At 53.3% G+C, this 20,357-nt stretch overlaps 1 protein-coding gene across 1 annotated transcript; it reads left to right on the top strand.

The window, feature by feature from the left end:
- Positions 1 to 3: 3 nt before the first annotated feature.
- On the top strand, positions 4 to 20,121 carry MMRN2 (multimerin 2). The gene is made up of 7 exons (XM_004272999.3): positions 4 to 695; positions 9,097 to 9,225; positions 9,313 to 9,419; positions 9,519 to 9,599; positions 10,346 to 10,510; positions 10,690 to 12,471; positions 15,346 to 20,121. The coding sequence occupies exons 1-7, from the start codon at positions 538 to 540 to the stop codon at positions 15,729 to 15,731; spliced, it is 2,808 nt and encodes a 935-aa protein (XP_004273047.1). The 5' UTR covers positions 4 to 537; the 3' UTR covers positions 15,732 to 20,121.
- Positions 20,122 to 20,357: the final 236 nt, after the last annotated feature.

Genomic DNA, 20,357 nt, shown 5'->3' with positions numbered 1-20,357 from the left:
AAGAGCTGACCCAGGCCCTGGCCCCAGCTACAGACTGTGCGACCCTAGGACAGCTCCTTTGTCCTTCTGAGCCTCCACCCATCTGCTGGCTCCCACTGCCCAGTGGTGAGAGGTGCTGAGTAGGCACGAGTGCCCCCCACTTCCTGGCCACCAGCATGGATGGGCAGCAGGTTCCCTGAGGCTGATCCGACCGCTTCCTGCTGCCCCGCCTCTGTGCTGGTGCGGTTCTCCTGATTCCCATGGGGACACGCTTGGTGGGGCTGCCTCCCCCCCTGTCTCCCACACCCCCAGTGTCCCGGACCCGAGTCCTCCCAGGGCACACGGGAACTGGCCTGCGTTGTTGGCTGCCCCGGTGGGGACCAGGCCGAGGGTGAGGGGGGCCGGACGAGACTCACCGGGTGGGCCGGCCCAGGCCACTTCCTCTCTTTGTTGTCCCCGTGCTTTTTTTTTCCTTCTGAGACTTAACTTGAAGACAACGTCACCAGCACTGGTAGTTTCAGGAGTCACCCACAGAGGCTGAGTCCGCCCCAAGCCAAGATGATCCTGACACTGCTGCTCAGCGTTGGGGGGCCCCTGGGCTGGGGGCTGCTGGGAGCCTGGGCCCAGGTCCCCAGTACCAGGTTCTCCGATCCACACAGCCCCAGGCCACCTGGGGTCTGGAGGGCAGAGGCTGAGGACAGGGACCCCGTCAGACGGTAAGGAGGGCCTGGACCTGGGGGAGGAAGTGGTACAGGATCTGAGTCCCAGCTCAGCCAAAGCAGGGACTCTCTGGACTTCAGTTACCCATACGTGAAATGGGCTCATGCTATCTACCTGCTGGACCAGCTGTGAGGCTGAATGAGGTGCTAGGTGGCAGGCTCCCCTTTAGGAGGCCACCCCCAGCCGGCCCGGACTGGGTACCCCAGGGCCCAGCCTAAGGACCACAGGAAGTTCCCCGCCTACCCATGGCAGGGAAGGGGCCTGGAGGTTGGACAGGGCGGAGCACTCTATGCCATTGACCACCGGGGTGCTGAGGGGCTGGGGTTCTGGAAGTTTCTAGCTGACCTGGGAGTGGCTCCTATTCTTCGAAGTAAGTCAGTTCTGAAAGCTGAGCCCAGTTGAGGCTGGCTCGGCCTAAGCCATAGAAGACAGATGCTCCTGGGGACTGGATTTGGATCTGAGCGCCCAGGGGGACTGGCATGGGCCCTCATCCTGGCCCTAACAGTCGAGCAGCGAGCAGACGGGGTGCCCTGCTCTATTTCAAGAACAAAAAGGAGGCTGTGGCATCCAGTGAGCTCTGCTTCAGCAGCCCTCTGGAAATGGGCGGCATGGTGTTATGGCTAGACCAGGACACCCTTTTCCAGCCTTTTTGTGTGTCCAGGGCCAGGGATCCTCCTGCTGATAAGGTGCTGGGAATGCGGGTCCCTCCTCAGGGTACCCCTCAGGCAGAGCAGCAGGTGCCATTTATCGGACCCACCCCTGGGCTAGGCATCTTGCCACGTGTTACCTCAATCCTCCTTACAGCCCCGGTTACAGAGGAGCCTGGGGCTCAGAGAGGCTAAGCAGCTGGCTACGGTCACACAGCTGAGGAGAGCTAGAACCAGGATCCGAGTCTGACTCTAGAGATCATACTCTGGTCCCAGTCCCAGGAGTGCCTATTCCCCCCCTCCCCCTCCCCGCCCAAACCAGACTTGGTTGAGGGCATCTATAAGGATTTGGAGGGTGAGAGGGGCCAATTTACGAGTCTCCCGTCTGGCTGGCCGAGATTCACCGTCACGTGGGCCTGGCCCAAACCTTCCTGGGACAGTTCTCATACAGCTCTGACACTTCAAGGTGAATGTGTTTATTAGACACTTGCCCGAAAGCAGATCTGACCAGGGAGAGGCAGGAGGGTGAGAGCAAGCGAGTGTGCACTGCCACTAGATGATGGAGGGGCGGGCCATGTGGGAGGAGAGGGGAGAAGTTGGGCCTGGAGAGACCCCCTTTCCTATGCCATTCCCAGTTCTGCTCAGAGCTGGGAGGTGCACATGGCTCTTGGTGGGGGAACCCAGTCACCCAGCTCTGATTTTGGGACCAAGGATCCAGCCTTCCCTCCCCAAAGCCCCCAACTCCAAGCCCCTGTCTCTGGGTGGCCGGCCTCCCTCTGATGAAAGGGAGTATGAGGGGCCCAAGCGGCTGGGCAGGAGGTAGGAGATGCTTCTCTTTCTCCCCCACTCCCACCCCGGGGCTGTGGGGAGAGACTGCGTTCCATTAGCCCCAGGGAGGGTGGGTCTCCGGACTGCTCAAGGCCTGAGGGGGTCACTCAGCCATGGCCTGGTGGTCTCAGTGTGTGCAGGTGTGTGTGCAAGGGTACCCTGGCCCGGGAACGCCCAGGCAGGAGTCCCAAGCCCTGGTCCCAGGAACCTCCAGGGGGTCCCATCGGGCCTGCTGGTCTCCTGCCTACAACCCAAAAGCTGCAGGCCCCACAGGTCAAGCCCAGGTTGTCGAGGCCTCCGGAGGGTCTGGTGAGAAAGGAAGGAAGCGCCGCGCGGCTTCCTCAGGCTGATTGCTTCCCGTGTTCCTGTGAGGGGAGAGGCGGAAACGCAGCCCCAGCCCTGCTCCTGCTATGGGGAAGGGGAGGCAAACAGGCTCTCCGCAGCCAAGCAGGGGCACCACACCACCCATGCCACCCGCCACGAGCCTGGCGGGCCCGCCCCCTGGCTGCCAGAGCCAGGGCCCTGCCCTGCATTTGCCTCTCATACCTATATCCAGGGCCTGGGGGCCAGGGTAGGCCCTGGACACAGACCCAGATAAGATGCCTTGTGGACTTCCCTGGTGGCACAGTGTCTAAGACTCTGCGCTCCCAACGTAGGGCGCCTGGGTTCGATCCCTGGTCAGGGAACTAGATCCCACATGCATGCCGCAGCTAAGAGTTCGTGTACCGCAACTAAGGAGCCGCGAGCCCCACCTAAGACCCGGCGCAACCAAATAAATAAAAATAAATAAATTTAAAAGAAAAAAAAAGACGCTTTGAAAGGAGAAGCTCGAACAAAACAATGTGGTGCTGGATGCCAGGTCTCAGGATGCAGGAGGGACATGGTTGGTGCTTCCTAGGTCACCCAGGAGCCCATGGGCTGGGCCCAGTGAGCCAGCAACGTGGGTATTTGGGCTTTGTGGGGAAGAGGCTCTTTCTTTGATCCCAGGCTTTCGTGGGGGTGGGGAGAGCAGGAGGTTAGGATGTGGGTTCCTCAGACACATGAGCGCTTCCCAGGCAGGACTGAGCCTGCTGAGGGGACTGAGCTAAGATCCAGGCAAGGTGCTCCATCTCCACATTGTTGTGACAGTACTGCAAGGTCGCCCCTGTTCTCTCCACTTTACATGTTGTGAGGCTCAGAGGGGTGGGGTCGCCACCAGGGGCCACACAGCTCCTAAGTGATGGGTCAGGCCCACATCGGCTGGGCTGCAAATCCCAGGTGTCCTCAGTTCTGTCTCCCCTAAGAGGGGTGGGAGTGTAGGAGCCGCTCCTCCCAGCAGCCCAGCTGGCCCCGGTCACCAGCATCAGTGTCTCCACAAGAAGCGTTTGCAACTTTTGCAGCTGGGAGCTTGTGGCCCAGAGGAGTCACGCATATCTCTGGAGGTCACATAGGAGCAGAGTGGAGCCCAGACCGCTGGTCTCCGGGCCAAGCTGTACCTCCTGCACCTGTATCTGTTCTCCAAGGCACAGGGCCCTGAGCACTAACAGGGAAGAGCCCCACTGGCGTGAGCTATGCTCAGGGATGGACACCAAGTGGGCCTTGGGCTCCTCTGTGGCTCAGAGACCAAGCCCGGCAAACTTCTCCCATGGAGTCATCACAATCACAGCCGCATCCAGGACCTCAGAGAGCCAGCATGCTAAGAACACAACTTCCTTCCACAGAAAGACTTAAAGGGCAGTCGGAGGTACGTTTTACTGGCTGGTTAAGAGGCACTTAAGTGTCCCAATGGGCCATAGCAGCAGCACATTTATAATTCAGGAGGCTCAGGCTAACAGTCCTTTCCCTGCCGCAGGCTTTCTCTGCCTTCCTTATAGCCTCTCCCCACGGAGGGGCTGGGAGTGGGAGTCTTCTCCACACTTTCAGGACAGGAGGAAGGGCCTTGCTCAAGGTCACCCTGAGTCCAGGGACAGGGAAGGGAGGAGAGCCCAGGCCTCCCAGTTCCTATTAGAAGCTCCAAGGGGGGCAGCAGACTCTTTCCTGCCTGGGGCAGGAGGGCATCAGAGGCCATGTCAGAGGCCCAGGACAGGCCCAAAGCAGGCTGGAGACCCTCACGCTCATTTCTAGGCTGGCACCTGTCTCTCAGTAGACCACTGGGAGATGAGAGTGCCAAGAGGGCCAGGGCCTGAGGCCAGGAGGCAGTGAGAACAATGGGGCGCTTCAGCGAGCTGGGCCGGGGGCTCAGTGTACCAGCGAGAAACCGCCAAGAGCCGGAGGAAACCAAAGCAAAGGTCAGGAATGTTCCCAGGCTTCTGGGCCAGCAGCCTGCACTGTGCCAAGGGAGGGGAGCGTGGGCAGGGAGAACAGCGGCTGCTGGAGCCTGAGGTTTGGGCAGGTCAGGAGAGAAAGTTCCTGGGCAGGAAGGGTGGGCGGCACCGCTTCCAGTTCTAGGAACCCGAGGTGGAAAGTCCCAGTCACTCCCTGCAGGCTAGTCCAGACCCGGTGCTCCCAGGGTACAGGCCTCCTGGGCCCTCTGCAGCCGTTCAGGGGCACGCGACGAGCAGAACTTAGTTTACAGCGGGTGTTTCTCAGCCTTGCACTATTGACGTTGCCAAATACACCTGGGGCGAATCCCCTCTCCTCCCAACACACGCCCCGTTGAGAACAACTGGTTTACAGAAATAACTTCTCTCTAGGTCTGAGCATGTTCCAGGAATTTCCATGGGGCCCAGGGTAAGGTGCGGGCTGCAGTCGCTGATCCTTGAAACAGTCTGTGCAGGTGGCCACCTTGCCCCCTGGGTCCTAACCTCTGGGCCCAGCACTTTCACAGTCCCCTATTTCTGTGTTGAGTGCACATCCTTTGCTTCCATCCTGATTTTCACATGTCCCTTTTACCATTTACTAGTCCCTCGGGGATGTACGGGTCTCTTCCGGGTCTCTGTTCCCACTGACTGGCTTGACAAATTTTGTGCCAACGTCCCACTGTTTTCTGGATTGATTTTATTTTTTTGGCCACACCCGCACAGCTTGTGGGATCTTAGTTCCCAGACCAGGGATTGAACCCGCACCCTCGGCATCGAAAGCGCAGGGTCTTAACCGCTGGACCACCGGGGAATTCACGTCCCACTGTTTTCATTCCTTGGCATTAGAGTCAGTCATAACAGTTAGATGAGGAACTCCTCATTCGTTGTCTTCCAAAATGTTCTTACCTGTTCATCTGCATTTTCTCTTCCAGATAGAAATTATTTTAAAGTTTCGTTTTTATTAGTTATACACACACATAAGCAGGGCTTGGAAAACTCTGGCATGGTGGGTCAAATCTGGCTCCCCACCTGTTTTGTAAATAGTTTTATTAGAACGCAGCCATGCCCATTATTTACATCCTGTCAGTGTCGGCTTTCCTGCTACAATGGCCAAATTGAGTAGATTTAACAGTCTGTATGTCCTGGAAAGCCTATGCGTCCTTTTTCCTCCCTGCACACTTTTGGTTTTCCCTGAAATAAACAATTGTCTTTGTTTTAGTTTTTTTCCTTTTGCTTAGTTTTTTTTTCTTTTTTCTTTCCTTTTGCTTAGTGTCTTTGTCACCGTTCAATTCCAAACTCTCAGCCAGTTGTCCACATCTGCTCTCCACCTTCATTCCTGTCAGGTGTTTGACCACCTGTGTCTTCTTGGAGACGCTTCTCTCAGAGCCTCCAGCCGTGCTCTAGGCTGGACCATTGCTCACTCACCCCCTGCCTGTCATTGTCCTGGGGTCTCCCTTTACCTCGTTTCTGTGCTGGAACTCTTGTTTCCTGATGCCATGATTTCCTGTTTCTTGGTGTTCTCTCTTGTTTTGGTGGAACATTTCTGGCACAGTGGTCCTCAATCCTGGGCTATGCCTTAGAATGACCCAGAGAGCGTTAAAATGCAGAAGACCAGGCCTTAATCCCAGAGAATCTCCTTTAACTGGCCTGGGGTGGGGCCTGTAGGCTCATATTTTTAAAGTGCCACAGGACGCTTCTGATGTGAAGGTCTGATGGCAAGATTGCAAACCACTGCTCTAGTTACTCCCTGATGAGGGTGCTGGGGAGGGAAATGCTTTGAAATCAATCTGGCTTGTTGAAAATGTCTTAATTTTGTGCTCCTTAAATTGATAATTAGGCTGGGTATAGGATTCTAAATTGGAAATAATTTTCCTTCAGTATTGTGAAGGTGATTCTCCACTATATTTTAGTGTCTGGTACTGCTGTTGAGAGGTTCAAGGCTATTCTATTTACTGGTGTGTGTGTGTGTGTGTGTGTGTGTGTGTGTGTGTGTGTGTGTGTGTGTGTGTGTGTGTGTGTGTGTGTGTGTGTGTGTGTGTGTGTGCTGGGGAGGGGCTTGATTTTTTTTCTCTGGAAAGTGTAGAATCATTCTCATTCCCAGAGTTCCAAAATTTCACAACGATGTGCTTTGCTGTGCATTTATTTTCATTGTATTGTAGGTAACTAGTGGGCCCTTTGAATCTGAAATTCCACATCCTTCTCTTCTGGACTATTCATTTGGTTGTTTTCATCAGTGATTCCCTCCCTCTGTTCTCTCTTTCTGGAACTCCTATTGTTTGGATGTTGGATTCCCAACACTGGTCCTCTATTTTTCTGATCTTTTCTGTCCTATTTTCCATCTCTGTTTGCTCTTCTTTTAGGGAAATTTCTTTAACTTTACCCTTTAACATTTCTATTAAATTTCTCTTGCATTTCTACCATTATAGTTTTAATTTCCAAGGGTTCTTTTTTTGTTCTTTCAGTGTTCTGCCCCCATTTTTAAAGTGGCTTCTTTTTCTTGTTTCTGGAACGCAGTAAGTTCTCTTATCAGTCTGGGAATATTAATGCAAATCTGGGGGGAAGTTCTTTTCTCCCTGCACAGTCTTGGTTTTCTTCAAGTTGATTTTCTTACATTTGCTCGTTTTGACCTCCCACTTTTGTAAGAGATTTTCCTCAGGGGTCATCCTTGGATGTCTGGCCGCTTAAGAGTAGAGAGGCTGGGAAGCTGATTGGAAGCTGGGTGGATGGGTGATCTGTTTTGTTATAGGATGCTCTGCTGGGCTAGTTCACTGGGGGGAACCCCTGGTGTCAGCGTCTTTAAGTCTTTCCCCTCAAGTGGGGTCAATTTTCTGAGAAGTTTTTTCAGTCTGCTGCCAAGAGGGTAAAGGCCAGCTGCCAGGCTTCTGGGAGCCAAGTGGGAAGGCAGGCTGCGTGGTCTCAGCACTCAAAATAGATAGAGTCACTCAATCCCCCTCAACTCACCCCACTGCCGTCCCCAGCAGTATCCCTGTGTGATGGTACCTGGTGGGCCCGGGGCAGAGATCAGCTCCAGAGAATTAAATCGCAGCCTGAGAGCCACTCAATCACCAAGGGCCCTGAACATCACCTCCCAACATCTCACAAATGTGGTCCTTTCTCCTGAAATCCACCACCATGGTCCAGTCAGTCCACGCTGCCATTATCTCCCACCTAGACCCCTGACACCACCACCTACATCTTGCCCCCTCCCATCCTTTCTGTACCCAGGAACCAGGGTGGCTCTTTCATGTCACCTCCCTGCTTAAGCTCCTCCACGGCTCCGCATGCCTTCAGGATGGAGCCCTGTCCTCAGGGGGCCCTCAAGCCCTCCACGGTCTGGCTTCTCCTTACCCCCATCGCCTCTCCTTGGCAGCCCTCTCCGCGCTCCCAGCCTCCGCAACTCAGTGGGGCCACATACCTCTGTCACAGCTCCCGGTGCTTCACCTCATTCCCTCCACGTAAGATGCAGCCTAATCATCCCCTCCTCCCCAAAGTCTCCCCAGGTCCTAGCACCTATCACACCATCTGAGATCACCCACTCTCCCTTGGGACCCTGAAGAGAAGGTCTGAGCCTCCACATTGGCACTGAGCCGGAGCCCAGCACCCGCTCTCACCAGGTGCTACATCGAACAGAGCCATGGAGGTCATTACCACTTGCAACGCTGGAGAGCTCTGCTCCGAAAGCTGACTGCGTGGAGAAGGGCCCTCTGACCTCTTGCTGAGGGCATCAGCTCTGCCACCAGATCTGTGAGCTGGGGCTCTGCTAGCAGTGAGCAGCCCTCCACCCTGGATGCACGGCAGGACACGCTGGTGGAGGGCATAGGAGGCAGGGTGACCTCCCGGGTGTTCAGGATGCCGAGTGTGACCCCCACACCACTCGTTACAACCTCAGTGTGGGTGGCCTTTTCCACAGAAGGAACTGCTCGGCCTGGCTGCCTTCCCCTACAACTGTTTGAGAGTCCATTTCCACAATGGCCATGATGGGGCACGACCAGAGCAGGCGCCCTCCCAGCAGCCGGGTCTCCGGTGAGGAAGGATGTGGGTGGTAATGGGAATGGGGCAGGCTGCCAGGGCCGCCAGAGCGGGCAGGACAGCAGTGTTCACTGGGCACTTGGAAAGAGCCAGGCACTTGATACTCCTTTGCCCACTTGGAGGAGAGTATTATGATCTCCATCGTGTAGATGGGAAACGAAAACTCCCGAAGTGCCTCACTCGAGGTGACACAACCAGAAAATGTGAAGGATTCGAACCCAGGACTCTCCAGCCCCAGCAGCGCCATGCTGCCTCCCTGGCACCAGGAGAAACAGAGATCCCTTCCTGACTCTGGTGGTAACTCTGTGATTGGGGGGGGCGGGGCTCCTGAGCCTCTCTGTGCTGACCCGGGAGTGAGGGGCGCTTCCTGGAAGGCCATGGAGCAGGTGCCCTTGCAGGCGGGGTCTGTGGGGCTTTTGCTCTGGAGCAGAGGAATGGATAATGCAAAGCACTCCCTTCTTAGGCTAATAGATTCCAGAATCCCCCAGACTGGGTAGGGCAGAGCGGCAGGGGCGGTGGAGGGGGCGGGGCGCTCGGCACTGGCTCCCTGCTAACCTCTAGAAGTGGGGGGCCTGGGTGTGGCTCAGCAGCCCTCTCTTCTGGCTTTTTTCCAGTAACTGGTGTCCCTACCAGAAGTCCAGGCTGGTCACCTTCGTAGCTGCTTGCAAAACAGAGAAATTCCTCGTCCACTCACAGCAGCCATGTCCACACGGGGCTCCAGACTGCCAGAAAGTGAAAGTCATGTGAGTCGGGGTGCAGTAGGGTGGGCTATTCGTCCAGGCCCTGTGCCGGCTCCCCCTAGAGTCGCTGAGCCAGCCGTCTTCCTGCAGGTACCGCGTGGCCCACAAGCCAGTGTACCAGGTCAAGCAGAAGGTGCTGGCCTCCGTGGCATGGAGGTGCTGCCCGGGCTTTGTGGGACCCGACTGCCAGCACTACGGTAGGGTTCCCTGTGATCCCCCTTCCCCCTTGACCTCTGACCCCAGAGGTCATGCAGCCCCTCTGACCTCTGGTGTCAACATCTGATGCTTCTCTGCAGATCCCAGGGCGATTCCTGAGCCTGAAGATCCAGGTGATAGCCTCCAGGAGCCTTGGGATGGGCCAGTTGACTTTGAACCTGGTATGCTGCTTTCCTGGAAGGAACAGGATGGACAGGCGGGAAGAAAGAACCCATGTGCCCAGGGCTCTTCTCCTCTGATAGGGTAGTGCCACTTCAGAGAAGCTATGTCCCCAGAATCAGCAGGGGTCCCTCTGTGGCCCTGTGTCACCCTGCCCCCACACCAAGGCAGCCAGGTTCCAGGGCCCTCAGTGACTTGCCTGCTGGCCAAGCACACGCACTCTTTCCCTTGACCCCATTTTCTGGGAAGGACAGCTTCATCCGGCACCCTCCTTGCCCCCTGAACTGCATAAGCTCCCATGTCCTGGGAGAAGCCTCCCCACAGTCCCCCTAACCAGGGCCAGGAAGTCATGCTGTCCCTGGTGATGATCAGCACAGCAGAACCACCAAGTGACACCACTGGTGAGGCTTTCAAGGCCGGGCCATAGTTGGGATGGGGAATAAGTTCCATCATGCGGTGAACGCCTATCTATTGACAAGGGCTGACTAGAATGATGTCGAGAAGCCGTGCCCCTGTGACTGAGGAGGAAAGTGTGCCACGGTGGATTAGTCATGTCTGCTGTGGGTTTAGGGGGCAGGGTGAGGGCTCACTTGCCATGCATTTGCCCTTCTGGAGTTAAAGGCTTCTAAGCTCCTGCTCAGAGGACATCAGGACACAGCTCCCTGTTTCAATCCCCAAATATCCTCTCTGCACCTCATGTTCTGCCCAGGCCTGGGAAGTTAGACACTTATGTCTCATGTGTATTCAGGCCACCAGGATGCAGACATCAGCGACATGGTGGAGCAGCAGGAACGCCGGCTGGGAGATCTCCAGAATGACATTCACCAGGTGGCAGACAGCCTCCCAGGCCTATGGAAGGCCCTGGCAAGCAACCTCACAGTGGCAATAACTGAGGCAAATCAGACAGAGCTTGGTGAGTGGCAGGTTCCATGGGCTGAGGAAGAGCCCAGTCACATCCTAGGGGATGAGTGGGAGGGCAAGCAGGAAGGCCCATACCTCACAGCCCCCCGCCCCCCCCCCGCCTCCTCAGTTGCCCCCTGGGGAGGCTGTCTGCTCCCGAAGGGCTTGTGTAAACACGTGCATCTGTTGTAGAGTTTCCCGGCAGATCCTTGGAGCAAGTGCTACTGCCCCACATCAACACCTTCCTGCAAGGACATCTCAGCCCCATGTGGAGAAGCTTCAACCAAAGCCTGCACAGCCTCTCCCAGGCCATAAGAAACTTATCTCTTGATGTGGAGGCCAACCGACAGGCCCTCAAGAGGGTCCAGGAGAGCTCTGTGGCCAGAGCTGACTTCCAGGATCTCGGTGCCAAATTTGAGACCAAGGTCCAGGAGAACACCCAGAGGGTGGGCCAGCTACGGCAGGATGTGGAGGGCCACCTGCATGCCCAGCACCTGTCCCTGCACCAGTCCCTCTTGGAGGTCCAGGCCGATGTGGACACCAAGCTGAAGAAGCTCCTTAAGGCCCAGGAGTCCCCGGGGGTCAATGGCAGCCTGGTCCTGGTGGCAGCAGGGGCAGCAGCGAGGCCGGAACCAGAGAGCCTGCAGGCCAGGCTGGGTCAGCTGCAGAGGAACCTCTCTGCACTGCATGTGACCACTGCCCACAGGGAAGAGGAGTTACAGGGCACCCTCGCAGACATGAAGGCCACCCTCGCCCAGCACGTGGATGAGATCAAGGAGCTGTATTTGGAATCCGATGACACCTACGAACAGATCAGCAAGGTAGAGCGGCAGGTGCAGGAGCTTCAGGTGAACCACACAGCTCTGCGCGAGCTGCGGGTGATCCTGATGGAGAAGTCACTGATCATGGAGGAGAACAAGGAGGACATGGAGCGGCAGCTCCTGGAGCTCAACCTCACCCTCCAGCACCTGCAGGGCGGCCACGCGGACCTCATCAAGTACGTCAAGGACTGCAACTGCCAGAAACTCTACTTTGACCTGGATGTCATCCGGGAGGGCCAGCGGGACACCACGCGTGCCCTGGAAGAGACCCAGGTGAGCCTGGACGAGCGGCGCCAGCGGGACGGCTCCTCCCTGCAGGCCCTGAGCAGCACGGTGGCTGCCCTGTCGCTGGCGGTGGATGCGCACCAGGCGGCGGCCGAGCGGGCGCGGGCCGACGCGGCACGGCTCCGGAGTCAGCTGCGCACGCTGGGCAGCGAGGTGAGTGCGCTGCGGGCCGCCGAGGGCGAGATGCGACGCGAGATCCGCCGGCTGCACGGATCCTTCGCGGCCCTGCTGGAGGACGCGCTGCGGCACGAGGCCGTGCTGGCCGCCCTCTTCGGGGAGGAAGTGATGGAAGACATGTCCGAGGAGGCGCCCAGCCCGCTGCCCCTGCGCTACGAGCAGATCCGCACCGCCCTGCTGGACGCGGCCAGCGGGCTGCAGGAGCAGGCCCTCGGCTGGGACGCGCTGGCCGCCCGGGTGACAGCCCTGGAACGGGCCTCGGGGACCAGCGGGCAGGCCGAGCGCCTGGAGCCCAATCGGGACGCGTCGCCAGCGGCGGCCGGCGGGCCGGATCTGGCTGGGCTAGTGCAGGAGCTCCAGCGCCTGAGGTCCCGCATGGAAAGCGTGGGCCAGTGCTGCGAGGCTTCCTGGGCCTCCTCCTTCAACAGCTCCCTCGAGGGCCTTCGCGGGGAGCTCTCCACCACCGAGCACGGCTTGCAGCGGCACCAGCGCCTCTTCCACAGCCTCTTTGGGAACTTTAAAGAACTCTTGGTAGCCAACATCAGCCTGGACCTGGGGAAGCTGCAGGCCATACTGAGCAGGAAAGGGAAGAAGCAGCAGAAAGGTCTGGAAGCTCCCAGGAGGAGGGAACAGAAGCAAGTGGAGTCTTTGGAGGATGCGCATGTCAAAGGGCCGGTGCTCTGGGACGCAGGTGAGTTGTCCAGCCTGGGAAGGAGTCTGGGGGAGTCTAAGACTGTGCTCTCTGCCAACAGCGCTTCTGCCTCAGAGGGGGCCGGGGTGAAAGAGAGCAGGACGGCCATCAGTCACCACTACTCAGGACTGGCTTTGCCCTTAACCCACCTTCTATTTAGGACTAGGGAGGGGCCCCTTAAGCCACCTGGAGTATTAGGAGGTAGAAGTCACATGACTGAACTGTCAGTGAGCAGGCAGAGCCCAGCACGGAGATGCTTGAGGCTCCTATATACACCATGGTTGCCTGCCACTCTCAACTGTAGAGCAGGGCGGGGGGATGCCTCTCTCTCCTCCATAACGACACCCTCACATCCCTCCAGCTCAGCTCTTCGCCCGACCCCGCTTCACCCCCCATGTTTCTTTAAGCTCTCCCCTGTATACAAGTGAGTGTGTGGATAGGGGCTGGTGTCCTCTGCCATGGGCAGCACCCCACAAGAGGTGACTACAGGGGAAAGCCATGGGCCCCAAAAGGAGCTTGTTCTGCTAACACAGTGGACCCATGCTGCTGCTCTGAGCCAGGTCCCCCACAATGCCTTTCTTGGGCTTTGCCATGTTGAATTATCACAACAGCTCAATGACGCGTTATCACTGCTGCCATCTTACCTGAAACAGGCTTAGTCAGGCAACTGTCCTGCTCACACATCTAGTAAGCGGCACAGAGGAACCCAGTCTGGCTGTCTCTAGGGAGCTGGCTCTTCGCCCGTGAAAGGCCCTTGACTGGCCTCTGCAGGGCCCTGGGAAGCTGCCTCTGAGGCTGAAGGGATGAGCAGCTAGCCTTCCCAGCCCCTCCCTGAGTATGGCCCTGAAAAGTGGACCCCTACACTCTGTGCCTCAAGTGACTCTACCCTGCCAGAGAGGCTGGCCTTGGAGCTACGGCCGCCTTCTCACCCAGACCTGGGGCTGAAGTACAAGGCCACCATCTGGGCCGTCTATATCCTCGTGTAGCCTGGCACGTGGGCAGTCCGAGGCCTTGCTGAGGATCCCGCCGCAAGCCTGCCCTGCTCCCACTCACTCCTCACTATGGCCCTGCAGGCCAGTGTCTCCCTGGGAGCAGTGGACATGGCACAGGCTCTAGCACCACTTACGTGTCTCAATTTCTTCCTCTGTAAAATGGAGAACCACTACCTTCATCAAAGGGTTGTCAGGAAGACTAGCAGATACATTTACCAAAAACCTAGCACAAGGCTTAACATTTGGTAGAAACCAGTCAATGTTTTCCCATTTCTCCAGCATTTTCAGGGCTGAGGCTGTATCTACCTACACTCTTACATCTTTTTCTCCCTTGTGAGTGGTGCAAGGCCTCATCTGCCTGATAGTTTAGGTATCTGGGTTTACCACTGCAATATTTTGTTACTTAAAAAAATTTTTTTCCTTAAAAGTAAAAATCCCCCCTTATTTGTCTTATGGGAAGGCCAAAGGGCTTGACCCGCGCCCTGCAGGGAACACCACTCTCAGTCCGCCTGCTGGCAAATCAGTGAAGCACAACCCTTCCACCAAGGAGCACGTCGGGCCCCTGGCTGGGCGTGGCGCTCCACAGAGGGCATGCTAGGCCGGCCTTGCTTCGGTGGGGTGAGCGCGCCACCTCCTGGGTGCTGGGGTAACTGCAGAGCCAGTCTTTCTCATGGGAATCCCAGCTATTCGGAACTAATTCTCAGAAAATCTTCCAGAACTAGAGAAAAGCAAAATTTTGTCATTCACGAGGATGCTGTTGGACCGGGAGCCAAAGAGCGGGGGCTCTAGTTCTGGGACCGAGGTCACTCACTGCTATGCAAATTGCTCCTCTTTTAGGCCTTGGTTTCATCCCAAGAAGTGGGGAGCTTGGTCTCAACAGAGAGGGGTGTGTGTGGGGGGGGGCACAGAGAGCCCACAGCTTGAGGGAGCAACAAGGGGGCACGTGAGGAACATGACCTCATCACAGTGCCTAGGCCAGGGTCGTGGCCGGAGCCCAGCAGGACTCAGCCTTCCCATCCCATCTCCTGGCCAGGCAGCCCGGCTGGCTCCTTCCTCTACACTGAGCGTCTTCTCTCGCTCCAGGCCTGTGCGTGGGCCTGGCGGGCCGCTCGCCTGTGTTCTCTGTTTCATCCTCCTTAGATTGGCTAAAGTGCTTCAAGTGGGAAGAGTACCAGAGGTCAGGAGATCCACAGCTCCCAGCTTGGTCATGTGTGTCGTCTGGGGCAAGCTTTCCCTTTCTGGGCCTGTTTCCCCCTCTGTAATCCCAGGGCTCTGAGCAACATTTTGAAAACATTAAAATGACCAGCTTGAAAAGACTTTTCTTCCCTGGTCCCACCTGCATTTTCCTTCTCTCTCTAGGGTCCTGTGCTAAACATCCAGTAGGAGCTACCCTTCATTCCTTAACTATCTCACCAGGGTTAGCATTACTACTTTGCAGATAGGTAATATTTTCTCTCTTTCCCCTGGTATCTCAAGATCCCTAGCAGGTGGCAGGAATCTGGGAGTCAGAGACCTGGGTTCCAGTCCCCGCCTGCCACTGATAAGCCATCTAGCCTCGGATGCAAGTCAACCATGCAAGACTCGAGGTCTCCTCAATCAGGGTACTTATCTCTCAAGGATGTTGGAAAGAAGGATCAAACAAGAAAGTGCTTTGTTAAAATGTACACCAGTAGAGACAACAGACTTGTATTTTCCTTTCTCTCAACTAGTGAAATACTGAGAATTGGCCAGTTAGCTCCCAAGATACATTGCTACTAGGAATATCTGGGTTATCTAGAAATGGGACCTATTTCTAATGTTAAGAAGGCGAGGAAGGCAGGTATAATTTTCCACCTGAGGGAGTGAGGGGCTGAGCCACTAACACTTTCCTCCTGCATTCCAGGCTCCCCTGTGGCCTTCTACGCCAGCTTTTCAGAAGGGACAGACGCTCTGCAGACAGTGAAGTTCAACACTACTTACATCAACATCGGCAGCAGCTACTTCCCTGAACATGGCTATTTTCGAGCCTCTGAGCGTGGGGTCTATCTGTTTGCAGTGAGCATTGAATTCGGCCCAGGGCCAGGCACCGGGCAGCTGGTGTTTGGAGGTCACCGTCGGACCCCTGTCTATACCACCAAGGAGCAGAGGGGTGGGAGCCCAGCAACAACCTTTGCCATGGCTGAGCTGCAAAAGGGTGAGAGAGTATGGTTTGAGCTAACCCAGGGATCAATAATGAAGAGAAGCCCTCCAGGCACTGCATTCGGGGGCTTCCTGATATTCAAGACCTGAGTACAAGGCACAGCTCTGACCAGACATTGTGGACTTATCCAGCTCACCTTGGCCTGGGGCTCAGGCCAGGGTTGGTCTGGAGACCATGCAGTTGGTCTAGCTCTTCCCTGGAAACCTTCTGCAAAGACAACGTGGTATTTGTGACCTCCCTCTAGACGCACTGGGTCTGGCTGTTTTTTAACGATGAGGAGGACTGGAATGCTTCTCTCCGGGCAAGACTTGGTCCGGGGACATGTGAACCTTGGGTTGGCATGCCTTCCGAGGCGGCATGGCTTGGATTCCAGCTCTTGGCCGTACCCTGTGTTCTATAGCTTCTTTGGTGTTTTGCTCCTCCTGTGGTTGGAAACTTCCATATAACACTTTAAACCTTTCTCCTGCTTCCTCTTCTCCTTCATCTTATGCTAGAAAATCATTCTTTCCTAGAAAGAATATGTTTAAATGGAAGTGATATTTTGGCCAATACTGGAAGCCAGTCTCCACGCACTGCAGGGCAGTAGGAGAAAACCAACCTGTTTTGGTATCTGTCAGTCAACAGTGGAGACAAAGACCTGGTTGAGCTAACCAAGCGAAACAAACTTAGTATCTTTTCCTTAGTTTCAGTCCTTCCTTGAATTTATCTGTAACTTTAATTTGACTTCTTTTTCTTCTTGCCTCATGCTGGGTAAAGGCCAAGACATGCCAAACACGAACTAAAATGTGTATAGCCTTCACCTTTTTTGCTTCCTCCAATAGCTTATGAACACCCTAGTTCTTATTAGCATTTCTAACCGGGAAGGGAGCTGAGGGAAGAGAAGGAAGACTAAAAATCTCCCTCAACAATTATCAACTTTGGAATAAAGTGAAGTCCTTCAGATCTCTGCCTGGTTTGCAGAGCAAACCAGGATGGCGAGCAAAAGGATTTGGTAAAGTAGGTAGAAATTTGGGACAAAATCAAACTATTTGGTATGTGATTTTCATTACTCCAGGCCATATGTGACTTCACAATTCCAGTTAATCCTACATGAAACACTCAGAGGCTTCCCCAGTATCCACAAGAATACTGGCTTAGACAGTACGGCTTACAGTTGGGGTTATTCCTACAATACCAATATATGGTTTTCAAAAACTTACAGGTCCTGACGCAAACAGGCTTGAGAAAGCAGTCATCTACTTGTCAGGAAACATTTTTATTTTGGTAGTAGGTATTCAGTATTTGTTGAATATACCTCTCTCCATACGAAAATCAGATTGGTCTGGGTGACGAAAAAGGACAGAGTTGGTTGTCAGGGTTCCCAGCCCTTCTCATTGTTTCCCTGGGCTCATGGATTCAAAGAATTGTCCCTTAGAATTTATTTACCACTAAGCTCGGTGTGCTTGAGGTGCTAAAATATTCGTGTTAAAAGGAACAATATGCCGGGCCACTCTGCCATTGATGGTTGACCTTGGGGTAAATCACGACCTCTCTTGAACATCTCCATCTGTAGTATGAGGTGGTTAGTCTAACAGCTCTAAGTATCCTGGTATTTTATTTTCTTGACCACAGGTTTGGCTCTTGCCTACCTGCTCTTCCCTCTGGCCAGGGCCTCCTGCCCGGTACAGCTCAGCTACAAGACCAATCCTGACCCAAGGCGTGATGTATCTGGGCCACTCCTGACCAAAGGCTGGAAAGCCAGTACCAGGTCATCCTTGCTGCTAGAAAGACAACGCTGTGTCTTCTTTCTGCTCAGTCCTGCTATTACTGGTCAGGCTGTGCTGATGACTAAATGGAAACATGCGGGTAAATATAGTCTTAGCATTTAAGACCTTCATTTGGAATTTACTGCATATAATAAGCAGAGTGAACTGATCTCCTCTATAAGGGGCACATGTCTTGCAACCCTCATATGGCTAGTGCTATTCAATAGGGAGGTTATAAATGAAAGTGCTAACTGGTAAACTGGCCAGCAGCAGGGATAAGTCACTCCAGAATTTTCCGGGGTGAGAACCAGAGAGACAACGGTTCTTTTAAATAGGGTGCTTTCACTGCAAATTTTACAAAACCTTAATATCAAATTTAAGTGTAAATTTTCTGTTTAAACACTTCAATAACTAGGACCCCAGATTAACAAGAATTCTGAAGTTCATTTGATAGATTTCTTATCTCCATTAATATCTCTGGGTGGAGAATCTGTTTGAGTGCGCCGTTACCCAGGTGTCCAGAACAAGACAATGACTGAGCACAGAGTGGTATCAGACTTTCCCAAACCCAATGGAAAAAAAATACACACAAAAATACTCCAAAATATCATTGGAAAACAACAAAGAGTACCATAAGCAGGTCAGGAAATTTTAGTAATTCCTGGAAAATAGGAAGTAGAAGGGAACAAGCAGAAAATGAAACAGCAATAGGAAATCATAACTCAAAACATCTGAGAGATGGGAGTGATTTCAGGGGAGCTCAAACTCAAACTCAGCCCCTAACACACCCGGAGGGGTCCGTGGAGGAGAGGCAGTCAAGGCAGTGGGCAGTCAGTCCCAGCTGCCCCTTGTCTGAGCTAAGCAGCAGGCAGCAGTGGCCTCTGTTTTGAGCTAGAGCGGTGCCCGTCAATCCCGAGCTCTCAGTTACAGGGCAGCTACTGACACTTGGAGGCAAGAACCTCCCACACCCAGAAGACACATGTAACCTTATCACAATCAAGACTCCCAGGAGTGAATCTAGAGCTGTGCCTCCACAAACTAGTACATGTCAAAATAACTCCTTATTTCAGAAACACCGTGAAGAGGATATATGGTCTATAAAAAATGCTTCTCAAAACTCCCCTTTCCTCTCATACTCTGAAGCTCCTCTGGTCTCCCATGATGTTTCTCTCGAAAACATCACCAACTCCTCTCCCAGCTCTAGCCTAAGCACCATTCCTCTATCCTCCTTCATCAAGGAAGTTCCCCCAAACCTAGCCCAACAATGACAAAACTCTTTTCTGGGGAAGGGGAAAGGTACACAAGCAGAGTGAGGAAAGCCTGAATCCTCTCGAGTAGGTAAGAAGAGAGCAAAGGATTACTTATTTTTGCTCTAACAGCTAGTCCCATCACTCCTTGATAAAAACAGGAAGCTGAGGAACACAGAATTGGGGTGAGCAGGGGCTGACGAATACATAGATGAGCAACTACTCCAAACTGCTAAACGTCTGTGGAAAACTAGTCTCATGGACAAGAGGTTCCAAACTGAAAACTTTGGAATATATAAATCTCTAGAAAAAATACAGGAAACTGGAAATGTAAATTGATTATTTGCCACCCAGATCCTGGTTTCCAAATATCATCCTCCCTAAAAGGAACCAAAGTGCCTTGGAGAAATGGCTGACCCAATGGCAGGGGCAAGGAAAGTACCAGATGAGCTTGGAACACCTTCATGTGCCCCAAAGTGAGAAGTGCTCAAAAATGATGGGCACACGTCAAAAGGACTCAGGCGCCACCTTGATGAACTCCCAGTAGCCAAGTCTAGGTCAATTTGAGCCTCAAACCAAAAAATGACCTAATTGACTATAACTTATTGAATAAGAGTCCATACTGATAATAAAAAATAAACGAGAACAGAAGACTTATTCCTTGTAGCAGAATGCCAATTAATAAATGTAAATGTAATAACGGAATCAGAAAATCACCACTTTGTAACCACTGATTCAGGTAGAAGTTATCAATGGATGCTAAAACAGTCTCAAAGTATCTCTGGTAACATACTAATTACAAAGGGAAAACAGTAACTTCACAGTAGGGAAACTAGGTGAGTATCACCTTAAACAAACAATCGACAATGACACCATCAGTAATGAGACACACTGCCGCTGTGGCCTCCTGGTGGGATGCCCTGAGGACACAAACATCATGTCCCCAAAATCACTGGCCTTTACTCTAGAAAATGTTGGTACCGAAAGAGACAAAGCTGGAGAACTGTTTCAGATTAAAGGAGAATAAGGAGACAGGACACCTAAATGCAATGCGAGATTCTAGGCAGACTCTGGACCAGGAAAATGTGCTCAAGGACTTTACTGGAACAACTAGCAAAACTTGAATAAGGTCTTCAGACTATGGTATTGCTGATAATTGTTATGGTATATTAACTTTCCTGATTTTGAAAATTGTACATAATTGGTTATATTAACTACCTGAAGTATTCAGGGATAAAGAGGCCTGAGCTCTGTAATTTACTCCAACTAGTTCAGAAAAAAGTATGTGTATGTATGTGTTTGTACACAAACATTCCAAGATGAGCCTTTGTAATTCTTGAATACACACAGAATGACAAAGCAATTGTGACAAAATGTAAGTTTATGAATCTGGATGAAGGGTAAACGGCATTCTTTATACTATTTTTGCAACTTTTCTGGAAGTTTGAAGTTTTTTCAAAATACAAATAAAGTTAAAATAAAATCTGGTTGTTGAAATAAAAACACTCAGTAGGTGGGCTGAAAAGCACAAGGCAGGATGAAACAAACATATGAAAGACATGTTAAGAAATATGGAAGCAACATCCACTGGACCTAATATTTGTCTAATAGCAGTTCTAGAAAGAGGAAAGTAAAAAGGGAAGGGAAGAGAGTAGAGAAGTGATGGAAGAAAAGTTCCCAGATCTAAGGAAAGATTAAAAGGACCCAATTAGTACTAAGTAAC

Source organism: Orcinus orca, chromosome 14 (assembly GCF_937001465.1).
Source record: "Orcinus orca chromosome 14, mOrcOrc1.1, whole genome shotgun sequence".
Classification (NCBI taxonomy): domain Eukaryota; kingdom Metazoa; phylum Chordata; class Mammalia; order Artiodactyla; family Delphinidae; genus Orcinus; species Orcinus orca.
Note: the sequence above shows the minus strand (reverse complement) of the source record. Positions and strands in the feature narration are given on the sequence as shown.